Raw genomic sequence first — 24805 nt, 5'->3', positions numbered from 1 at the left:
AACTCCACATGTTAATTAGTTCATCCACAGGAATGTTTAACCACATAATGTCCATTTACTATCGCTAAAATGAAGATTGTAATCCTCCCTCATGACATTTACAGGCTTCCAACTGATTGACTTTTTTTTTCTTTAATGTCTTGCTGTTTCCCTAAATTCACCATATCTAAAATCAGACTTTTATTCCAGCCCCTTTTCTGTCTCTTTGTCCTCCAGAAGTAAAACCACTTTTCCCTATGACTTTTTAATTCTTGTCAGTGACACTACATTTTTCTTAATAAACGTGGGCCTAAAATCAGACCAGACATCTTTCATTATTTTTCTCACAACCTTACCCAATCTGTTCATTTCTCAAATTCTTTGAGAAGAATTTCTTTTCCTTTTTGCTATCTCCCATGTTTTGGTATTTTCCCCTTTGATCTTGAATTACCATGGTTAATTGCTCATTTCATTTCCAGTTTTTACCCCTTTGTGCCTGTTCATTCTCTAAAATATTATCTCGTTAATTTTCTCTAAGTGCCACTTTTTATCAGGTTACTGACCTGCTCAGAGTCTTTTCATGTTTTTATTTGTTGATTTGAACTTGAGAGTTCCCATTTCCTATTCCGCAGCCCACAGGCTGTATACTGTTGCCTAAAGAACTCAAGTCTTATTGCTTTACCAATCATTCAGGCCTACAGAGGTCCATTCTTTCAACCAGACTCAACATCTGTGGCCCCTGAATAAAACCTCTTCAGAGCCTATTCATGTTCTTACTTCCTCTACATATTAATCTCAGAAAGCTTCTTCACCATCCTACTCTATGGTGATAGTTGTCTGTTATGTATTTCAGTTATTTGACTTATATTTTATTACCAATTTGTTGTCTGTATTCTCTCCTGCTAGATTTTTAACTCCTTTGAGTTCTGCTAGTATGACTTACTCTTTTCTTTAATATTTTCTTCTTCTGCCCATGCACAAATACACACATATATTGAATTATATTTGGTTTATGGTAGAGATGCCCAATGACTATTTAGAAATAACTGATCTGATCAGTTAGCTTCTTCCTACTTGCCACCAATATCAGTGTCAGTGGAATTTTTTTAGGTGTGTATTTGAGCTGTGTGTCATACCCAGTTTTTTTAACAGCTTTATTAGGGAGTAATTGACAGATGGTAAACTACACAGATTTAAATTATACAGTTTGGTAAGTTTTGCCGTATATGTGCCTATGAAACCAAAAGTTTTATCCCAGCATTTTTTTTTTTAAGACAGGGTTTCATCATGGCCAGGATGGTCTTGATCTCCTGACCTCGTGATCCGCCCACCTTGGCCTCCCAAAGTGCTGGGATTACAGGCATGAGCCACTGCGCCCAGCCTATCCCAATATTTTAAGAAAACTTTTTTTTTTAACAGACAGAGTCTTGCTCTGTCACCCAGGCTGGAATGCAGTGGTGTGATCTCGGCTCACTGCAACCTCTGTCTCCCAGATTCAGGCAGTTCTCCTACCTCATCCACCCTAGTAACTGGTACTACAGGTGCGCGCCACTACGCCTGGCTAATTTTTATATTTTTTAGTAGAGATTGGATTCACCATGTTGATCAGGCTAGTCTCAAACTCCTGACCTCATGTGATCTACCTACCTCACCCTCCCAAAGTGCTGGGATTACAGGCATGAGCCTCCGTGCCCAACCACTTTTTTTTTTTTTTGAGACAAGGTGTCACCTAGGCTGGAGTGCAGTGCATGATCTCAGCTCATTGCAACCTTTGCCCCCGGGCTCAAGTGATCCTCCCACCTCAGCCTCCCGAGTAATTTGAGACCACAGACATGCATCACCATGCCTGGCTTTTTTTTTTTTTTTTTTTTTTTTTAATATTTTTAGTAGAGAGAAGGTCTCACTATTTTGCCCAGGCTGGTCTCGAACTCCCAAGCTCATGCAATCCTCCCACCTCAGCCTCCGAAAGTGCTGGGATTATAGGCGTGAGGCACCGTGCTCAGCCGGGAAACTATTTTTAAAGAAAACTTGATTGTTTTAGGTAGATAATCAGGGGTTTTTTTTGTTTTATTTTGAGACAGGGTCTCACTCTGTCACCCAGGCTAGGGTGCAGTGGTGCAATCTCGGCTTAGTGCACCCTCCACTTCCCAGGTTCAAATGATTCTCATGCCTTAGTTTCCCAAGTAGCTAGGATTACAGGCATGTGCCACCACACCCAGCTAATTTTTATATTTTTAGTAGAGACAGGGTTTCGCCATATTGACCAGACCAGTCTAGAACTCCTGACCTCAAGTAATCCACCCACCTCGGCCTCCTAAAGTGCCGGGATTACAGGCATGAGCCACTGCACCCAGCCAATGATCAGTTTTTAAATTAAGACACTTTAATGTAGCATATGTGCTTTTCTTGTTTGCTTAAGTTTAATTTTTTTGTTGTCCTTAGATGAGCTATTATCTAGTGCAAGTTTGTAAACCTCTTAAAGAGTAGAATCACTGGGTGTGGTGGCTCATGCCTGTAATCCCAGTGCTTTGGGAGGCCAAGGTGGGCGGATCATGAGGTCAGGAGATGGAGACCAGCCTGGCCAACATGGTGAAACTCCATCTCTAATAAAAACACAAAAAAAATTAGCCAGGCATAGTGGCGCACACCTGTAGTCCCAGCTATTTGGGAGGCTGAGGCAGAAGAATAGCTTGAACCTGAGAGGAGGAGGTTGCATGAGCCAAGATCATGCTACTGCTCACAAGCCTGGGCGACAGAGCAAGACTCCATCTCAAAAAAAAAAAAAAATAGAGTAGAATGTTTCCTTCAAATTCTGTGCAAAAATTTGGTACATAAAATTGGGGGAAGAGGCTGTTGGAGTAGAAAAAGGGACATCATGTATATGTTTATGAAAATACAGAGGATCCTTTGCTCTCAGCGTTCTCCTTATCCCAAAGACTGCTCCTGGGATATCTCTTGACTTTTAGGTTGCCACAGAATGCATTTTGAAAACCATTGATTTAGATTAGAGACTGTCAGATAGGTAAATGAGAAGCCAAATTAATGTTTCAGGAAAATAATTATGAATAACAGGGAGAAGAAAGCCTCTTGTGTTGAGATTAATGTATGCTATATGAGTCTTGTTTTCTTATTTCCTTTGGCCTGCAGGATTATCCCACCTATACTATTCTTGGTCAGAATCAGTACCAGGCCTGCTACCCTAGCTCCAATTTTGGAGTCACAGGTCAGACTAACAGTGATGCCGAGGGCACCACATTAGCAGCGACCACATACCAGTCGGAGAAGCCTAGTGTCACGGTGCCTGCACCTGCAGCACAGAGACTTTCCTCTGGTAAGCACTGCAGCTCTGAAAACTTTGGCTTAAGGTCACTTCATTCGACAGGTACTTTTAGGCAATGGTAAGCAGTTTTGCTCTGGCTTAAGTCATTGTTACCATACCGTTGGCTTTCCCTCTCAGGTGAGGAGTATTTAAATATTGGAAGCAGTCTGCGGGTAGGCCGAATGTATACCTGATGCTGAGAACAGAACAGAAAAGTATCAAGAACTAAAAGACCATTTCTGATTCTTACTCTGCTTTCCCTGTAGCTTTAACCCACTTGTCACAGGGAGCTTCAGCATGTTGTAATATTTTGTAAAAGTTGAAGGACTCCAGTTTTTCTCTGTGCAGGTTTTGAACTGCTGCTAAGGCCTCAGAGCCATAGTTCTTTCTATATCCTGGATCCCTTTAAGATTCTAAGGAAAGCATGGTCCTTTTCTCTCAGAGAAATACATAAAATTTAACCTACAGTTTCAGGAGGTTCACAGCTCTGAAATGTATCAATGAGTTACAATGTCCAACTTAAAAACCTTTGACGTAAAAGCTTAGACACATTTAATAAACATATATATATACACACACACACTTTTTATTTATCTATATATTTAATGAAAATTTGGTTGTTAGCGGCTGGGCACGGTAGCTTACACCTGTAATCCCAACACTTTGGGAGGCCAAGGCAGGTGGATCATGAGGTCAGGGGATCGAGACCATTCTGGCCAACATGATGAAACCCCCTCTCTACTAAAAATACAAAAATTAGCTGAGTGTAGTGGTGCGTACATGTAGTCCCAGCTACTCAGGAGGCTGAGGCAGAAGAATCACTTGAACCTAGGAGGCAGAGGCTGCAGTGAGCTGAGATTGCACCACAGTGCTCCAGCCTGGGCAACATAGTGAGACTCTGTCTCAAAAAAATTGGTTGTTAGTTTTCCCATCATGTAGCTCAAGGAAAGCACTGTTTATCATTGGCACTGATGCATGTTTAGAAACAGTGCTATGTAACAAGTGAACAGTTTTCTATGCGGTTCACCCTACCAGTCTGATAAGTGGTTGCTAGTGTTGATTAAAAACAAAGGTTTTAAAGCCATTTTTCTAAATACCTTTGTTTTTCATAACAATTTTAACTTTTAAATAATGGAGAATTTCAAACAAAGAGGAAAGTTGCAAGGCTAATGTGATGAACGCTTACATATCCATCATTCATCTTCAACAATTATCAACTTATAGGCAATTTTGTTTTAGCTATACATCATCTAGTTCCCTCCCCAGATTCCAGGCATTGTTCTCTAAAAGGTGAATAGGTACTCGTTAACTTACCCACAATGGCATTATCCCATCTTTAAAAGTTCAATACTAATAATGTCTTAATTTTTTAATATCATCAAGTACCAAAATGTATTTATACTTCTAGCTTTCTCATAAGTGTTATGAGTTTTCTCTTTTTGTTTAATCAGGATTGAAGCCATTCCACAGTATATACGTATTTCAAAACAATGTAAAGTATATACAGTTTTTATCTCATTAGTAAATAGAAATAATAAATAAATTGAAAATTTGAGGGTGGGGAAATTAGGATTTAAATAAGGCCCATAAATTGTGATTGGTAGTTATGGGTATTTTGATTTCTCTTTTAACCTATGAATCTCTCATCTCTTTTTCTCCCCCTCATAGCTTGTTTGTTGAAGAAACTGGAGAGTTTATCCCATACTGTTTCCCAGTCTGAATTTTGACAGTTATATTCGCATAAGGTGGTTTAACGTGTCCTGCTGCCTTCTCTATTTTATTGTAAATTGGTGAATGAACAGTTGTTTTCAACTGGAGATTGGCAATGTGTGGAAGCATTTTTGGTTGTTACACTAGGTGGGGGCGTGCTACTGGCATCTAGTGGGTATATGCTAAGGATACTGCTTAACCAAACATCCTACAATGCACGAGACATGCCTCCAAAACAATTAATTATCTAGTCCAAAATGTCAGTTGTGCCAGGGTCAGAAACTCTGATCTAGAAGTTTGACCATGAAGATTCAGGTTCAGCTTTTTCTTGGCAAAACAACTTGATTGATATTTTCTTCCATCATGGGGGAAGGATATAAAGTCTGGTTATAATTTCTGATGTTAGCCAGTGCTGATGCTCAATGCCTAGATGTACATTTCCTAATTTCTTATGTAAGGTTTAGCTTTGCAACCTTTATCCCTGCCTTATGACTCACAAGGACAGAGAGTCTGCTAACCCTCTTCCTGCTCTGATTCTTATAGCCCGTGACTACTGACAACATATGTCTCACTTTTCCTTTCCAGGAGACCCTTCTACAAGCCCATCTTTGTCCCAGACTACAAGTAAAGATGCTGATGATCAGTCCAGGAAAAACATGACTAGCAAGAACCGGGGCAAAAGGAAAGCTGATGCCACTTCTTCCCAAGACAGTGAATTGGAAGTATGAGAATAAACCCATTTGAGTTGCCTACTTTGTTTTTTTTTCACTTCTTAAGTTTATCAAGGATGTTTTTGAAGCTCACAAAGATAATGTGGACTATGTTGCATGCCCTTTAATTCCTGAGGAGAATAAACTGAATTGGCTGAGTAAAAAGAAAAACGTTAAAAAAACAAATTATTCTGTGTATTTCAGAGGAGAACAGAAACAATTCATTATATTCAGAAAATAGAGGGAGTTACAAGTAATGTCACACTATTCTCTATTTAAAATTTTTAAAGGGTTAGGTGCGGTGGCTCACACTTCTAATCCCAGCACTTTGGGAGGCCAGGGTGGGAGGATTGCTTGAGGCCAGGAGTTTGAGACTAGCCTAGGCAACATAGTGAGACCTCATCTCTTAAAAAAAAAAAATAACAAAAATTAGCTGCAGACCTATAGTCCCACCTACTTGGGAAGATAACTTGAGCCTGGCAGGTTGAAGCTGCAGTGAAGTATGATCAGGCCACTGCACTCCAGCCTGGGCAACAGAGTGAGACTCTGTCTTAAAAAGAAAAGAGGAAAAGAAAATTAAAAGGAAAAGGACTAGAGTGCTTTTAGCTAAGTTTCTCTAAGACACAAACAGATCTGGTAACTTATTAATGAGACTGGCACTGATTTATTCTGTGATATAGTACTATATGGGTTTATTATGGACATACATTTGACTTCATTATTAAAGACCAGAAGGACTTGTAGAGTGCTAAAAATAGTGGAGTTTTTCTATTATCTTTTTGTTTTCTATTTTTCTATAGTGCTGTTATTTAATGAGGGGAAATATATGTTTAACAGTGAGTCCATAGATAAGGTTCTTAAGACATAGGTGAACTGAGGCTGTATTTGAAGCCTCTCTTCCTGTTTTTTCAGAGGTTTGGAGTGAAGAAGAAAAATAAATTTCTGATATATTTCTTAGGAAAAACTGAGAACTCATTCTTTAATTGTCTAAAATACGCATAAAATTACCATTTTAGACATTTTTAAGTATACAATTTAGTGCCATTCTGCATTCATAATATTGTATAACATCACCACTGTATATTTCTATAACTTTTTCATAATTCCAAATGAAAACTCTGTACCCATTAAGCAATAACTCCCCATTCTCCCCTTCTTCTAACCTCTGGTAACTTCTGTTCTGCTTTCTGTCTGTGACTTTGCCTATTCCAGATATCTCATATATAAGTGGAATCATAGAAAATTTGTCCTTTTGTGCCAGACTTATTCCATTTACCATATGTTTTTATGGTTCATCCATGTAGCACATAACAGAATTTCATTCTTTTTTATGTCTGAATATTTTATTTTATTTTATTTGAGACGTAGTCAAGCTCTGTCACCAGGCTGAAGTTCAGTGGCGCAATCTTGGCTCACTGCAATCTCCGCCTCCCAGGTTCAAGCAATTCTCCTGCCTCAGCCTCCCAAATAGCTGGAATTACAGGCACATACCACCACACTAGCTAATTTTTGTTATTTTTAGTGGAGACAGGGTTTTACCTTGTTGGCCTGGATGGTCTCGATCTTCTGACCTCGTGATCCACCCACCTCAGCTTCCCAAAGTGTTGGGATTACAGGCGTGAGCTACCACGCCTGGCCTGAATATTTTATTATATGTATATGCCATATTTTACCACTGTGGCTGCATGGTTTTATACTCTCACCAGCAATATATAAAGGTTCTAGTTTGTCCACATCCTCACCAACACTCATTATTTCCCGTTTTTTTTGATAATAGCTATTCTAATGGATGTGAAGTGGTATCTTACTGTGTTTTTTTTTTTGCGTGTGTGTGTGTGTGTTTTTTTTGAGATGGAGTCTTTGATTTGCATTTCCCTAGTACAGTGGCATGATCTTGGCTCACTGCAACCTCCACCTCTCAGATTCAAGCGATTCTTGTGCCTCAGCCTCCCAAGTAGCTGGAATTACAGGCGCATGTCACCACACCAAGCTGATTTTTGTAATTTTAGTAGAGACGGGATTTCACCCTGTTGGCCAGGCTAGTCTTTAAACTCCTGACCTCAGGTGATCCACCTGCCTGAGCCTCCCAAAGTGCTGGAATTACAGGCACATGCCACCACACTAGCTAATTTTTGTTATTTTTAGTGGAGACAGGGTTTTACCTTGTTGGTCCAGATGGTCTCGATCTCCTGGATACAGGTATGAGCCACCGTGCCTGGTGCTTTGCCCATTTTTAAACTGGGTTGTTTGGTTTTTCATTGTTGAGTTGTAGGAGTTCTTTATATATTCTATATTATTAATATTCTAGACTATTATTCTAGATTATTAAGCCCTTATATTAATCAGATATATAATCTTCAAATATTTTCTGTCATTCTTATGTCAGCTTTTCACTCTCTAAATACTGTCCTTTGAAGCACAAAAATTTTTAATGTTTAGGGAGTCTGATTTCTATTACTGCTGTGCTTTTGGTGTAATACTTGTTGTTTCTTTTTGTTTTGTTTTGTTTTCTTGGTTAATACTTAAGAATACAAGGTTATGAAGATTTTTATGTTTTTTTCTGAGATTTTTATTGTTTAGCTTTTAAATTTAAGTTGTTCTCTATTTTGAGTTAATTTTGTATATGGTGTAAGATAATGGTCTAACTTCATTATTTTGTGTATGGATATCCAGTTTTCCCAGCACTGTTTGTTTAAAAGACTTGCCTTATTGAATGGTTTTGGCATCCTATGAAAAATTAATTTATGGTGTTGACTGTGGGTGATACTAAAAGAAGGTAAAAACTAAAAGAAAAAAGAAACATTGATCATATTTATAAGACTATTTCTGGACTCTCAGTTTATTCCATTTGTCTATATGTCCTTATGCTAGTACTACACTGGTTACTGTAAGTTTTGAAATCAGGAAGTGTGAATCCTTCAATTTTGTTCTGTTTCAAAATAGTTTTGGCTATTTGGGGTTTCTTGAGATTTCATAAGAATTTTAGAATGCAATTTTGTATTTTTTAAAAAAACGATTGGGATTTTGATAGGGATTGCATTGAATTTGCAGATTGGTTTGGGTAGTATTGTCATCTTAACAATATTAAGTTTTCTAATCCATGAACGTGGATGTCTTTCCATTTATTTAGCTATGTCTTTAATTTTCTCAGCAGTCTTATAGTTTTCAGTGTGTGTCTTTTGCCTCCTTGGTTAAATTTATTCCTTCTTTAATGCTATCACAAATGGAATTGTTTTTTAAATATCTTTTTTAAATTACTCATTGCAAGTATATAGAAATACAGCTGATTTCTGAGTTTATTTATTAGCTTTAACAATTTCTTCTGGATTTTTTAAGGTTTTCTACATATAAGATCACATCAGCCAGGTGTGGTGGCTAATGCCTGTAATCCCAGCCATGATTGGAAGGCCAAGGTGGGCAGATCACCTGAGGTCAGGAGTTTGAGACCAGCCTGGCCAACATGGCAAAACTCTGTCTCTACTGAAAATACAAAAATTAAAAAAAAATTAGTTGGGCATGGTGGCACACACCTGTAATCTCAGCTATTTGGGAGGCTGAAGCAGGAGAATTGCTTGAACTCAGGAGGTGGAGATTGCAGTGAGCCCAGATTGTGCCACTACACTTCAGCCTGGGTGACAGTGACACCCTGACTCAAACAAAAAGATTATTTCATCTGCAAACAGATAATTTTGCTTCTTCCTTTCCAAATTGGATGTCTTTTTCCCCTTTCTTGCCAAATCTCTCTGGCTAGAACTTCTAGTACTATGTTGAATAGAAGTGGCAAGAACAGTCATCCTTGTCTTATTCCTGATCTCAGGAGTTAAACTTTCAGTCCTTTACCACTAGGTATGATACTAGTCACGGATTTTTTATATATGGTCTTTATCATATTAATGACATTCCCTTCTATCCCTAGTTTATTGAAAATAAACTAGGAATAGAAAGGGTGTTGAATGTTGCCAAATGCATTTTCTGTGTCAATTGAGATTATTGTGTAGTTTTTTGCCCCTCTGTTCTATTAATGTGATGCATTACTTTGTGTAATTTTTTTTCCAATCAGCCTTTTACACTCCTAATTAATTTTTTTTTATATTGAAGGAACCATCCTTATATCCATATGTCCTGGGAGCTAATCCCACTTGGTTATGATGTTTAATTCTTTTTTCTTTTTTTGAGACAGAATCTTGTTCTGTTGCTTATGCTGGAATACAGCTGATCTCGGCTCACTGCAACCTCTGCCTCCCATGTTCAAGCGATTCTCCTGCCTTAGTCTCCCGAGTAGCTAGGACTACAGGTGTGCGCCACCATACCTGGCTAATTTTTGTATTTTTAGTAGAGACGAGGTTTCACCATGTTGGCCAGGTTGGTCTTGAACCCCTGACCTCAGGTGATCCACCTGCCTCGGCCTCCCAAGGTGCTGGTATTACAGGCATGAACCACCATGCCCGGCCATGATGTTTAATTCTTTTAATATGCTGCTGAATTTGGTTTACCTCAATTTTGTTTAGTTTTGTAGACGTGTGGGTTTTTTTGGTTTTTAAGGGCTTTTTTTTTGAGACAGGGTCTCACTTTGTTGCCCCAGACTAGAGTGCAGTGGTATGATACCTGCTCACTGCATCCTTGACTTCCCAGGCCCAAGTGATCCTCCCTCAGCCTCCTAAGTATCTGAGACTGTAGGCATGTACCACCACAACTGGGTAATTTTTGTGTTTTTTGTAGAGACGGTGTTTCACCATGTTACACAGGCCTGTCTCAAATTCCTGGGCTCAAGCGATCTGCCTGCCTCGGCCTCTCAAAGTACTAGGATTACAGGTGTGAGCCACTGTGCCTGGCCTGCTGAGTATTTTTGTATTGTTTCATAAGCAATATTGGTCTATAGTTTTCTTACAGTGCCTTAGTCTGACTTTGGTGTCAGGATGATGTTGGCCTAATTGCATTAATCAGGAAGTGTTCCCTCTTCTTCCATTTTTTGTAAGAGTTTAAGAAGGATACGTGTTAATTCTTTAAATGTTTGGTAGAACTCACTAAACCTTCTTGTCCTGGGCTTTTCTTTGTTGAGATATTTTTAGTTATGCATTCAATCTCTTTACTAGTTATAGTTCTTACCAGATTTTTTATTCCTTCTTGAGACAGTTTTGGTACTTTATGCTGTGTATTTCTAGGAGTTTGACCATTTCATCTGGGTTATCCAATCATTTGGCATAATATTCTCTTGTATTCTAGTATTCTCTTGTAATTCTTATTTCTGTAAAATTGGTAGTGATGACCCCACTTTCATTTCTGATTTTAGTCATTTGAATCTTCTTTATATTTTCCTTAGTCAGTCTTGTCTAAAAGGTTGTCAATTTTTTTTAAAGGTTGTCAATTTTATAGATACTTTTAAAGAACCAACTTTTTGTTGCATTGATTTTTCTCTGTTGTTTTTGTAGTCTCTCTTATTTATCTCTGAGCTAGCATTGTTAATTCATTCCTACTGCTAGCTTTATGTTTATTTTGCTCTTTTTCTAGTTCCTTAAGATATGCAGTTAGGCCATAGATTTGAGATCATTTGTCTTTTTTAATGTATGTATAAAATATATATATGTATAATACAGTTATAATTTTTCTTCTTAGCACTGCTTTCACTGTATTCCACAAATTTAATGTTTTATTTCTGTTTTCATTCACCTCAAGGTATATTCTAATTTCACTTATGATTTCTTCTTTGACCCATTGGTTGTTTAAGGTTGTATCGTTTAATTTCTACATATTTGTGAATTTCCCAGTTTTCTTTCTGTTACCGATTTATAGTTTCATTTATTGTAATTGGAAAATACACTCATTTTTTCTATTTTCTTTCCTCAGCGGGTATTTCTATGGGACTTGGATGAAACCATCATCATCTTCCACTCACTTCTTACTGGCTCTTATGCCCAGAAATATGGAAAGGTAATTTGAGCCTTCTTTGTTGTAACTCTCCCTCTTCTGACACATAACTATTTCTCTGCTACCCCTATTGGCTGGCTTTTCACTTTCTATGTAAAACTTCAACAAATGGCTTGCAAATAGCTTGTATTAGGCAGGCTACATAGGCAGAATTGATGGTAAAGCTAGAAACTACTAGAACCAGTGCTGAAAGGTGAAGTTGTAGGAGAATGGCATTTTATAAAGATTAAAGTATAGAAATGAGGCTCAAAACAGAGCAGAGTCTCAAGAATTTTATTAATAAATTCCAGAGGCTGATATCTTATTCCTTAACACACTTTTAACAGCCCAAACTGAGCATTTTATTTAGCCAAATATATGCCAGATATTTAAATAAAATATATAGGTAAAATATCTTTCTAAAATAGATTACATGTCTTTTTAAACTAAATACTCTAAACAAAACTTGTTATATCTACATAGCAGTTTTAACAGGATGGGCTGTTTTAAGACAATTAGGCTATGTATTTCTACACTAAATTACCTCCTAGCTCATATTTTTCAGTTTCTGTGAATAAATTTTATAAAAATATCTGCCTCTAGCCAGATGCAGTGGCATGCACCTGTAGTCTCAACTACCCAGGAGGCTGCAGTGGGAAGATTGCTTGAGTCCAGGTGTTCAAATCCAGCTTGAGCAACTTAGCGAGACCCCATCTCAAAAAATAAAAATATCTGCCTTTCTTGCCTGTCCTATTACTTCCAGTTATTTCATATTGTTACTAATGTTTTTGTTAGGAGAGTTTTTTTTTTTTTTTTTTTAATTAATTAATTAATTTATTTATTTATTGAGATGGAGTCTTGCTCTTGTCGCCCAGGCTAGAGTGCAATGGCATGATCTCTGCTCACTGCAACCTCTGCCATTGGGTTCAAATGATTCTCCTGCCTCAGCTTCCCAAGCAGTCAGCTGGGATTACAGGTGCCCACCACCTGCCTGGCTAATTTTTGTTTCAGTAGAGACGGGGTTTCACTATGTTGGCCTGCCTGGACTCGAACTCCCGGCCTCAAGCGATCCGCCCAGCTCTGCCTTCCAAAGTGCTGGGATTACAGGCGTGAGCCACTGTGCCCAGCCAGGAAGTTTTTCTTTTTGTTCTCCTGAGATAATGTCTCGCTCTGTCATGCAGGCTGGAGTGCAGTGAAACAAATACAGCTCACTGCAGCTTCGACATCCTAGGCTAAAGGAATCCTCCTGCCTCAGCCCCCCAAGTATCTGGAACTACAGGCACATGCCTCCATACCTGGCTAATTTTGTTTTATTTTTTAAGAGATGGATCTCACTGTGTTGCCCAGTTTAGTCTTGAAATCTGAGGCTCAGGTGATTCTCCTGCCTCAGCCTCCCAAAGTGCTGTGATGATAGGCATGAGCTGCTATACCCAGCCTCTGTTAGTATTTTCTACAGGCTGTTAGTGTCTAGTCTGGCATGCTCACATAAGCACATAAGCTATATAACTAAACTGATTGTAAAAATATATAAAATTTAAAATATATATATATGTATAAAAAAATATATATATATATAAAATAAGGCATGATTGATCTCGCCTGTAATCCCAAAGTGTGTATGAAAATTTTATGTATTAGCCTCCTGATGCTTACCACAGGCTGTGTTCTTACACAGACTGTATAGAAAGAGGAGGTAGAGTAAACCTACTCCATATACGCCTCAGCTCAGGCCCTGTATCTAGTCTGTATTGTGAATGGGGGAACATAGAAAAAAAAAAAACACAAAATTTTATATATTTACCCCGGGCACGGTGGCTCATGCCTGTAATCCCAGCACTTTGGGAGGCCGAGGCGGGCAGATCACAAGGTCCAGAGATGAAGTCTATCCTGGCTAACATGGTGAAACCCCATCTCTACTAAAAATACAAAAAATTTGCTGGGCGTGATGATGTGTGCCTGTAATCCCAGCTACTTGGGAGGCTGAGGCAGAAGAATCTCTTGAATCCAGGAGGCAGAGGTTGCGGTGCCACTGCATTCCAGTCAGGTGAGCAAGACACTGTCTCAAAAAAAAAAAAATTTATATATTTACATTTACACATAATATTATTTTATGAAAACTTTTTTTTTTTTTACCTTATAAACAAACACTAGGCTTCATGGTAAAATTTTTGGCTTTGACATTTAAGTTCACCTTTGAGGTGAAGAAGGTATAATAGGAAGAGCATAAGACTGGGAGTCAGAAGACCACAATGTAAAAATACAATATATATAATATATAACATATATATATATAATTATATAACATATATGTTATTATATAACATATATTAAAATAATATGTGACTATATTTACATATATGATATAATTTATATAAATTATATATTTATATAAATTACATACATATGTATTATACGGTATATTTTACATATATTATGTATTATATACATAAATATATTTTACATAAATATATAATATGTAATTTATATAAATTCTATATATATGTAATATGTATGTATAAATACACACATACACACACACACACACACACACACACACACACACACACACACACACGGTCTCATTCTGTTGCCCGGGCTAGGGTGCAGTGGTGTGATCTCAGCTTACCGCAGCCTCCACTTCCTGGGTTCAAGTGATTCTCCCACCTCAACCTTGGACTGCAGGTGTACACCACCATGTACCTGGGATTACAGGTGTGCACCACCATGCCCAGCTATTTTTGTGTTTTTTGTAGAGACAAGATTTTACCATGTTGCCCAGGCTAGTCTCAAACCCCTAGGCTCAAGCCACCCACCTGCCTCAGATTCCCAAAGTTCTGGAATTACAGGCGTGAGCCACTATACTTGCCCGAATTTTATTTTTTATGGAGACAGGGGTCTTGTTTTATTGCCCTGGCTAGTCTAGAACTCCTGGCCCTAAGCAGCCTTCCTGCCTCCACCTCCCAAAGTGCTGAGATTACAGGTGTGAGTTAGCTGCCTTGCCTGGCCAGCATTGTATATTTTAAAAAATATATTTTCTGTCCTTATTTATCTGTATGAAACTACAAATTTCTAGAAAATAAAGTCCTGAAATGTTTAACTGTCCATATCTTCTCTATTTTACAATTCTGGATTCTCATAACTGTGAATGAAATCGCATCAATGATAGTTGAAGCACAGTTGGGGGCTCATGTGTTTTGGCCTTGACCTAAAATATTTTGAAATTTGAAGATTAGAATCAGGACTGTGACTGACAAATCAAGCTGATTTTTTCTTATTGTCTTTTAGGACCCAACAGTAGTGATTGGCTCAGGTTTAACAATGGAAGAAATGATTTTTGAAGTGGCTGATACTCATCTATTTTTCAATGACTTAGAGGTAAGCATTTTAAATTGTTTCTGTGCTTCAGTGAGACATTTTGTTCAGTAACTTTGGAGCCTTTGCCTGTTATATTTAGAAGATATGTGGTTAGATAGGGTGGATATGGAGAGGCCAGCTGGCCACTAAGGCATACATACATAGTCTTAGAGAAATAGTTGCTTTGGTTGGGTTACCACAGTTTTGATTCCAACCTTCAATTTTATTGACTCAAAAATTTGATTTTTATTAGCTTATTTGGAGGTGATCTAGCACTGGGGAAAGACCAACCCATCAGGCAAAACACTGGCATATAAACCAATATTCTAACTTAATAATCTTATTAAATAATATATATAAAGTGAATTTGATTATTTGCACTCTCAATTATATTTTGACTTTTCTTCAATTTTACATTCTTAAAGGATAGTGTCCTGATTTGTCAGATCTATAAATGGTTACTCTAACCCATCATATTTTTACATGTTTAGTGTTCATATATAGGTTAACCTTGATATTCAGAATAATGTTATAGTTAGGTGCCAGAAAAACCAGGAAACACTAAGAGCTTCATGGTGAAATTTTTTAGCTTTGATATTTTGAGTTCACCTTTGAGGTGAACATGGTATAGTGGAAGGAGCACAGGACAGGGAGTCAGAATACCAGAATGTGAATCTCACATGGAGAAAGTTATGTTCCTGTTCTGGGCCTCAGTTAAGCAGTCATCCTACACAGGAAACTACCAACAGTTATTACCATCTATGGAGAGGAATAAGCTGCTGGGACATAAAGGTGGGAGGGAGCACCCTTTTTATTTCACGTCCTTTGAATTTTGAGCTGTGTACTAGATGTATATTACCTAGTTTTGAAAATCGTGAAAATTTTAAAGTAAAATAAGATAGGATTTTATAGGCTGGGCGCATTGGCTCATGCCTGTAATCCCAACACTTTGGGAGACTGAGGCGGGCAGATCACTTGAGGTCAGGAGTTCCAGACCAGTATGGGCACCATGGTAAAACCCCATCTCTACCAAAAATATAAAAATTAGTCGGGTATGGTGGCACATGCCTGTAATCTCACCTACTCGGGAGGCTGAGGCAGGAGAATTGCTTGAACCTGGGAGGTAGAGATTGCAGTGAGCAAACATTGCGCTACTGCACTCCAGCCTGGGCAACAGAGTGAGACTCGTGTCTTTAAAAAAAAAAAAAAAGATAGCATTTTATAAACACAAAGTAATCTTTTTTTTAATCTTTATTTTATTTTATTTTAAGTAATAGAGATGGGGTTGCACTATATTGCCCAAGTTGGTCTCAAACTCTTGAGCTCAAGTGATCCTCCCACCTTGGCTTCCCAAAGTACTGGGATTACCAGTGTGAACCACTGCGCCCAGCCAACACAAAGTAATCTTTTTTCTTTTTAAATAAATGTTTGTTCTACCCAACAGACAATGCTTCAGTAAATTAATAGTGCCCTGAGCTCCAGTACTTTTGTATAAACTCCATAATGCTTTAATCTTTCCTCAACTTCATGTGTTGATAAATTAGGACATCATAGTTTTTATTCAGCAAACATTTATGAAAACCTACTACATGCCAATAATTATTGCCAAATTGTATTTGTAATGATTTTCTAGACATAGTCCTCACTCAGGACTGAAAGTTCTGTGAAGAATTTGACCTGAATGTGTTCCTGCCCCCCAGGTCAGTGCTTCTCAACTTTAGGGGGCATAAGAATCACCTGGGGAGCTTCTTTAAAGTGCAGATTCTAGGACTTCACTCCCAGAAATTCTGATTCAAGTAGGTCTGGGATTGACCCAAGAATATGCATTTTAAAAAAACTTCCCCAGAGGATTCTGATGCAGGTACCCTAGGTGGTATCAGAGGAGTACATCCATCATTTAGGCAGTGGGCGGCATTTTATGTCAGTAGTAGCATGGGCTTGGTGGAAAGAGCCTTGGATTAGAAGCAGGGGGAAAAAAAGAAGCAGAAGACCTAGGTTATTTCTAATCTCTTTCTACAACTCACTAAATGTATGACTTTGAAAAAATCATTTCACTTCACTTTTAAAACATGAGGAGATTGACTTAGATGACCTCTTCTAACTCTTGACTTTGAAGTTAGAAATTTCAATCATTCTGGGATTTGATACCACATTCTACCAGCATCTGCTTTGTCTTTAAAAATGTATTGGGCACAACCTACTTAAGGATCAGAGAGATGCAAAGGAGATGTGAGATGTGGCTCCTGCCCCAAGAGACCTGCACTGTAATAGGACTTACAGTCTAGTGTAGGACATAGGAACATTTGAAGTATAAGGGAGCTTGTGGTTATTCCCATGAGCTGTTGGAGAAATGAAATATTAAGATAAGAGCAGAAATAAGGGATGGGATAGTTACAGAATTCATGAAGACTGTGGGATGTGAATCAGGCCTTAAAAGAAATTAGACAGTAAGAGGTTTGAGAGTGATCACACGTAAGAGATTCCATAAGGCATTTCATCATCCTGCCATTGTATGTGGTCTTTTTATAGTATGTCATAACGGTAATAGCACTTCTACTCCCTGGACTGAAGTAGTGTGTTTTGTCTTTTAACAGGAGTGTGACCAGGTACATGTGGAAGATGTGGCTTCTGATGACAATGGCCAAGATTTGAGGTGATAAACACAGTGATTCTTGAACACCAGTACACCTGTTATGTGCAAGATCTGTCTAGGTTTGGAGGAAAACAAAGATGAATAGAATATATCTCTGAAAGAACTCACAACCTATTAGAGGACATAGAAACAAACATTGTTAACCATGATTTACAGTGTGAGAAAGTGGCAATAGAAAATGCTGTGAAGCATCAGAAGAAAGCTGATGGCAATAGGGAGTATGTGGTGCCAACATTGGAGAAGCCTTCTCAGTGGAGTAGCATTAGAACAGAAACTTAAAAGAACAGGATAGCAAGCCAGGTGCAGTGGCTCACCCCTGTAATCCCAGCACCTTGGGAGGGCAAGGCGGGAGGGTCACTTGAGTCCAGGAGTTCAAGACCAGCCTGGACAACATAGGAAGACACCCACCTCTCCCGAAGGGAAGGGAAAAAAAAAGATAGCAATGATGGGATGAGGAAAACCATTCCAGAGTAAAGGACATACTAATTTCTCTTTGGCCAGATTTTCAGTCAGGACAATATGTGGTTCCAGACTGAGTAGTTTTAGTTGCAAATAAACACTGGAACTTCATGAAGGAAACTACCTATGGGAGTCTGCTTGTGTCAGTAATAATCTTCTGTAAGGCAATCGTCTATATTTTATTATAGTGAAAGCTAAGCCAAGGAGATTTCAGTGGCAAAATGCTTGCTCAGGCTCCTCATTCCTCTTTCTTCTGGCCCAGTAGTCCTAGCTAAGAATGTTCCAAAAGGGCCAGGCAAGATGGCTGACACCTGCAATCCCAGCACTTTGGGAGGCCGAGGTGGGTGGATCACCTGAGGTCGGGAGTTCAAGACCAGCCTGATGAACATGGAGAAACCCCATCTGTACTAAAAATACAAAATTAGTCGGGCATGGTGGTGCATGCCTGTAATCCCAACTACTCGGGAAGCTGAGGCAGGAAAATCGCTTGAACTCAGGAGGCGGAAGTCGTAACGAGCCGAGATTGTGCCATTGCACTCCAGCCAGGGCAATAAGCAAGAGCAAACCTCCGTCTCAAAAAAAAAGAATGTTCCAAAAATTTATCTAGCTTAAAGACTTATTAAAAAAACCTGTCACATCTTTTTATATTAGTTTGTTTTAATGTTTATCCCTTTTTATAAGTAAAATGTTCTTCCCAGTAACTACACCAGAATTCGGCATCCTACCCATGAATTCTAAAATACCGAGCAGAACTGGACATACCACCTTAATACGGACCTACTCAGGTAGAATTGAGAAGATTGGAAAGTTTCATTTTCAGGTGCAGCATCTAGTTGTACATGTGGTGTCACATGGCACAATTATTATAACATTTTACTGTTCTTTTTAGGGAAAAGTCTGGTCTGAAGCAGTTTATATTTCTCTTGTACATGTGGCTAACCAGTAATTACCTATTATGTCTTGGCAGCTATATTTTCTTAAGCACAAAATCTCACTCTTAGCATATTGGACTCTATTTTAACTTTTGACTGAACCAAGTTGTTCTGTCAATCATTTTTAGATCTTTACTTATGAAATGTTAATCCTTCCTAGTTGTGTAATTATATTATCTGTTGCTATGCAACAAATTACCTCAAAGTTTAGTAGCTTAACACAGTTAAATGGACAGGCGCAGTAGCTCCCGCCTGTGATCCCAGCACTTTAGGAGGCCAAGGCGGGCCAATCTCTTGAGGTCAGGAGTTCAAGACCAGCCTGGCTAACATGGCAAAACCCCGTCACTACTAAAAATACAAAAATTAACCAGGTGTGGTGGCATGCACCTGTAGTACTAACTACTCAGGAGGCTGAGGCAGCAGAATTGCTTGAACCTGGGATGTAGAGGTTGCAGTGAGCCGAGATCACACAACTGCAATTCCAACCTAGGTGACAGAGCAAGGCTCCGTCTTAAAAAACAAAAAACAAAAAAATGAAACATCCTCTTATAGTTTCTGTAGGTGAAGAACTTAAAAGTGACCTAGCTAGTTTTTTCTTTTGTTTCTCTTTTTAAAAATATTTTTTTATTTATTTTAATGTATTAATTTTATTAATCTGTACTCAGTATCTTTTTTTATCTTTTTTTAATTTTTGGGTGGAGTGCAGTGGCACCATCTTGACTGATTGTAACTTCTGCCCCCACCTCCCCCACGTGATCCTCCCACTTCAGCCCCTGAAATAGCTGGGACCATAGGCACACACCACCACTCCTGGCTAATTTTTTGTATTTTTAGTAGAGACAAGCGCACCTTGTTGCCCACGTTTGTCTTGACCTCCTGAACTTAAGCAATCCGCCCACCTCAGCCTTTCAAAATGCTGGGATTACAGGTGTGAGCCACCACGCCCAGCTTGTACTCAGTTTCTTTTTTTTTTCCTTTTAAGACAAGGTCTCTGGCATTCAGACTGGAGTGCAGTGGTGTGATCATAGCTTGCTGTACTCTCAACCTCCTGGGCTCAAGTGATCCTCCCACCCCAGCCCTTTAGCTGGGCCCACAGGCGCATTCCACCACACCCTGCTAATTTTTACATTTTTTAGAGAGGCGGAGTCTCCCTGTGTTGCCCAGGCTGGTCTTGAACTCCTGGACCCAAGTGATCCTCCCTCCTTGGCCTCCCTAAGTGCTGGGATTACAGGCATGAGCCACCACACCTGGCCTATTTAAAGGATTTTAAATCTAGAAAATCTGTTATTAATTTATTTTTTTCACTGTTATAAATGTTATTTTGTCAAGGTAAAATATAATTTACCATCTTTATCATTTCTTAAGTGTACAGAAGTGGTTCTTTTTTTTTTTTTTTTTTTTGGAGACGGAGTTTCGCTCTTGTTACCCAGGCTGGAGTGCAATGTCGCAATCTCGGCTCACCACAACCTCCGCCTCCTGGGTTCAGGCAATTCTCCTGCCTCAGCCTCCTGAGTAGCTGGGATTACAGGCACGCGCCACCATGCCCAGCTAATGTTTTGTATTTTTAGTAGAGACAGGGTTTCACCATGTTGACCAGGATGGTCTCGATCTCTTGACTTCGTGATCCACCTGCCTCAGCCTCCCAAAGTGCTGGGATTACAGGCGTGAGCCACCGTACCCGACATTTTTTTTTTTTTCCAAAGAAATAGGGCCTGCCCTGTTGCCCAGGCTAGAGTGCAATGGTGCCATCATAGTTCACTACAGCTTCCTGGGCTCAAGTGGTCCTCTCGCTTCAGCTTCCCAAGTAGCTAGGACAATAGGTACATACCACCATGCCCAGCTAATTAAAAGAAAATTTTCTTGGGATGAGATCTCACTATGTTGCCCAGGCTGGTGTCAAACTCCTGGCCTCAAGCAATCCTCCCATTTTAGCCTCCCAAATAGTTGGGATTACAGGCACTAGCCACTGCACCTGGCCAGGGTTAGTTTTTTTTTTTTTTTAGACAGAGCCTAGCCATGTTGCCCAGGCTGGAGTGCAGTGGCACGATCTCAGCTCACTGCAACCTCTGCCTTCCGGTCTCAAGTGATTCTTCTGCCTCAGTCTCCCAAGTAGCTGGGACTACAGGCATGTGCCACCACACCCAGCTACTTTTTGTATTTTTAGTAGAGGCAGGGTTTCAACATGTTGGCCAGGCTGGTCTGGAACTCCTGACCTCAGTTAATCCACCCACCCCGGCCTCCAAAAGTGCTGAGATTACAGGCATGAGCCACCGTACCCAGCCCTGGGGGTAGTTTTAGAGTTTTTGGGGTTGAAATCAAGATGTTGGCTAGAGCTCTAATCATCTGAAAGCTTAACTGGAGCTGGAGAATGTGCTTTCAATCTCTGACATGTGGCTGATGACAGAGACTTTAGTTCCTCATTACACGTGCCATTCTGTGGGGCTGCTTGAATGTTCTCATGGGACAGCAGGCTTCTTCCAGAGCAAGTGCTCCAAGAGAGAGCAGGAGAAGCCTAGTCTCTGAAGCCTAGCACTATCACTTTTATCACCTTGTGTTTATATTCTAAGTATAGTCCATACCCAAGGGGAGCAGAATTAGAAGAGAGGAATATCAGAGAATTTGTGGACATATTTTGAAGCTACCACAGTGACCTATGAACATAAACCAGCCAGCAGATCACTTGAGAAAACATCTGCCATTATCTTACCATTGTTAGCATTTTAGGCTATTTCCTTTCATTATTTGTTCATGTTTCTGCTTTTTACATAGTTGCAATCACTGTGTGTGTATGTGTACTCACAAAATTTTATATTCTGCTTTTTTCACTGTGTGGTTATTTTCTGTCATTAGTGAACAAGATGCCTATCCCAAGTCAACCTCTAAGGAATGCTGGTGCTTGAATTGTTTCTACCTTTCCTTCCCTCTCTCTCAATCCTTTCTTTTATAGAAGTAATAAGGATGAGATAGAGAACTAATGAAAGATAGACTCTGACATACAGAGATTAAGGGGAAGAAGATCCTTAAAGCCATTGGGCTTACTTATCAGATACCAAGAATTCAACCAAATAGCACTCAACTAAAAACTTTATGCTGTATAAATCTTAATTTTTATTATCTTCTCTCTTTGCAGCAACTACAGTTTCTCAACAGATGGTTTCAGTGGCTCAGGAGGTAGTGGCAGCCATGGTTCCTCTGTGGGTGTTCAGGGAGGTGTGGACTGGATGAGGAAACTAGCTTTCCGCTACCGGAAAGTGAGAGAAATCTATGATAAGCATAAAAGCAACGTGGGTGGTAAGTGTGGCATATAACCAGTCTGATTCTCTGTTTCTTTCTGGTTTCCTTCTTTCCTTTCCAGGGATTCCTTAGGGTTCCCCTGACAACTGCTTATAAATTATGCCAGAGTAACATGTTAAACTCTTTATTTTAAAAAATAGAGATTTGGTTGAAACCTTTTGGGAGGAAGCTCTACATCTCTAACAGGCTTCTCTAAGCCTAATTTTGGAAAGTTCTCTTGTTCTTTTTGGACAAATGCCTTTTTAAAGGAAACATGTTCTGTAGACTATGTTTGATGACGTGTCACAACTACTGTCAATGCTAGTTAGTTGGGTGCCACATTTTTTTTTTTGGCTGGTTTATATAACTGTCAGGACAAGTCAAGTAGAACTAGCTAGTAAGTTTTTGCAGACAGAAATCTAGGTCCAGGATTGTAGGTTGGCAATATCAATGTGTTGTGATTTCAAGGACCTGGGAAATTCTTTCTGACCAGAAATATTTCCAATGCCAGATGCCACTATGCCTGAAATTCTATTATTTAGAATTAATTAATCATAGATTGTTTGAATTAGAAGAGACAGAAGTCTAATCTAAATTCCTCATTTTGCAGTTGAGAAAAGTGATGTCCATCACAGGGCTAGTGGGGGCAGCTTATTCATGGTCACAATACCGTGTTTGAAATTCACATTCCCTAACTTTTTGGTCCATTGCACTTTCTTTCTTTTTTTTTTTTTTTGAGACGGAGTTTCGCTCTTGTTACCCAGGCTGGAGTGCAATGGCGCGATCTCGGCTCACCGCAACCTCTGCCACCTGGGTTCAGGCAATTCTCCTGCCTCAGCCTCCCAAGTAGTTGGGATTACAGGCACGCGCCACCTTGCCCAGCTAATTTTTTGTATTTTTAATAGAGACGGGGTTTCACCATGTTGACCAGGATGGTCTCGATCTCTTGACCTCGTGATCCACCCTCCTCGGCCTCCCAAAGTGCTGGGATTACAGGTGTGAGCCACTGCGCCCGGCCCTCCTTATTTTTTTAAGACGGGGTTTCACCATGTTGATCAGGCTGGTCTTGAATTCCCGACCTCAAGTGATCTGCCCACCTTGGCCTCCAAAGTGCTTAGATTACAGGCGTGAGCTACCACGCATGGCCGCGGTCCATTGCACTTTCATGCAGCTCCTTTTTTAGTGACGTACCCTTTCGAGAAAATATTTAAAACTAAACCATCACCCTCAAAGATATACGTACATACAAAATGTTACTCAAAGATTCAGGGATTACATAGACTGCATAAAGCAGGGGTCTCCAATTCCCAGACCTCAGACTGGCACTGGTCAGCACCCTGTTGGCAGCCAGGCCACACAGCAGGAGGTGAGCGGGATAGCAAGTGAGCATTACTGCCTGAGCTCCGCCTCCTGTCAAATCACTGGTGGCATTATTTTCTCATAGGAGAGCAAACCCTACTGTGAAGTGCACATGCAAAAGAACTAGTTGCATGTTCCTTATGAAAATCTAATGCCCGATGATTTGAGGTGGAACAATTTCATCTCGAACCTCCTTGCCCCTACCCACTTCCATGCAAAAATTGTCCTCTATGAAATTGGTCCCTGGTGCTGAAAAGGTTGAGGACTGCTGGCCTAGAGGTATTTTATTCAAGGTCAAGAGCCCTTGTACTATGGTTCAGAAAGTAGGAACAGAACTTTAAAGATCAATTTGTTCATTTACAGCTCTCTAATATCAGATAAAAGTCCTGGGCTTCCAGACTTCAGGAGTCTAATTTACATTTTTCAGATTCCCCTTTTTATTGCTTATTTCTTCTCATGATTCAAAGCCAGTATTTTTTATTTTGGAAACTCCAAGTCTTTTTCTCACACACATTAGCCTTTCTTTTGTTAGTTTTCATATACAGCCTGAGTCTCTTATCTTTTCCCTGCCCAATGCCTAGACCTGGTTTCCTGAACAAAGTGATGTAACCCTGTGTGAGAATCCTCTGAGCCTACTTTGGAGAACAGATTAAAATTAATGGCCATGTATATGTTTTGTACAATATGAATTAACAAAAGCGCCACACCATGTATTAGTTGAGTATATCATACGTAGGTACTGGTTTTGTTATTGCTTTGTTTTATCCAAAATGTTAAGAGAGTCGTCTAATTCTAGGCTTGCATTGTGGAACTATCAGTCTGAAAACGAATTATACTCCAGTTCTCCTCACAAAAATGCCATCTGCTTTTATGGAGTATTCCTAGTAGAATACTGGATTTTTTTTTAACCTTCACTATAGAAAATTCAGATCTAGATTTACTGTTTGAATATTTTAACTCAGTTGTCTAAGAGCAGGCTCCCATCATATGAGCTCTCCTTTGTGCTTAGTTATCTAGTCTTGGGCAGTGTTTTAGTGTCTTATCAGTTGGAGTTATTTCAGAAGTACAGTACGGAGAATTATTCAGACTGGAATTTCATGTCATTATGTTCTAAAGCAAGTAGACAGGTAGTCACCATGGGAATTGTGTAGAA

General features: G+C 39.4%; 1 protein-coding gene and 1 non-coding gene across 6 annotated transcripts in view; both read left to right on the top strand.

Annotated features, from left to right (window-relative positions):
• The window catches only part of EYA3 (EYA transcriptional coactivator and phosphatase 3), a 113357-nt gene that overhangs the window by 71932 nt on the left and 16620 nt on the right, over positions 1–24805 (top strand). For all 5 annotated transcript variants that reach the window (XM_064363550.1, XM_012439916.3, XM_064363549.1 and 2 more), the window contains 6 exons: positions 3127–3310; positions 5594–5730; positions 11563–11646; positions 14908–14997; positions 17571–17629; positions 22151–22311. In XM_064363550.1, coding sequence (XP_064219620.1) covers positions 3127–3310; positions 5594–5730; positions 11563–11646; positions 14908–14997; positions 17571–17629; positions 22151–22311 — 715 coding nt within the window. The remainder of the gene's footprint in view (positions 1–3126; positions 3311–5593; positions 5731–11562; positions 11647–14907; positions 14998–17570; positions 17630–22150; positions 22312–24805) is intronic.
• Positions 13259–13390, top strand: LOC135269561 (small nucleolar RNA SNORA51). The gene has a single exon (XR_010337818.1). It is a non-coding gene; the product is annotated as a small nucleolar RNA SNORA51 (small nucleolar RNA).

This window comes from Aotus nancymaae, unplaced genomic scaffold (assembly GCF_030222135.1).
Source record: "Aotus nancymaae isolate 86718 unplaced genomic scaffold, 86718_ANA_hifiasm-v0.15.2.pri h1tg000053l, whole genome shotgun sequence".
Classification (NCBI taxonomy): domain Eukaryota; kingdom Metazoa; phylum Chordata; class Mammalia; order Primates; family Aotidae; genus Aotus; species Aotus nancymaae.
Note: the sequence above shows the minus strand (reverse complement) of the source record. Positions and strands in the feature narration are given on the sequence as shown.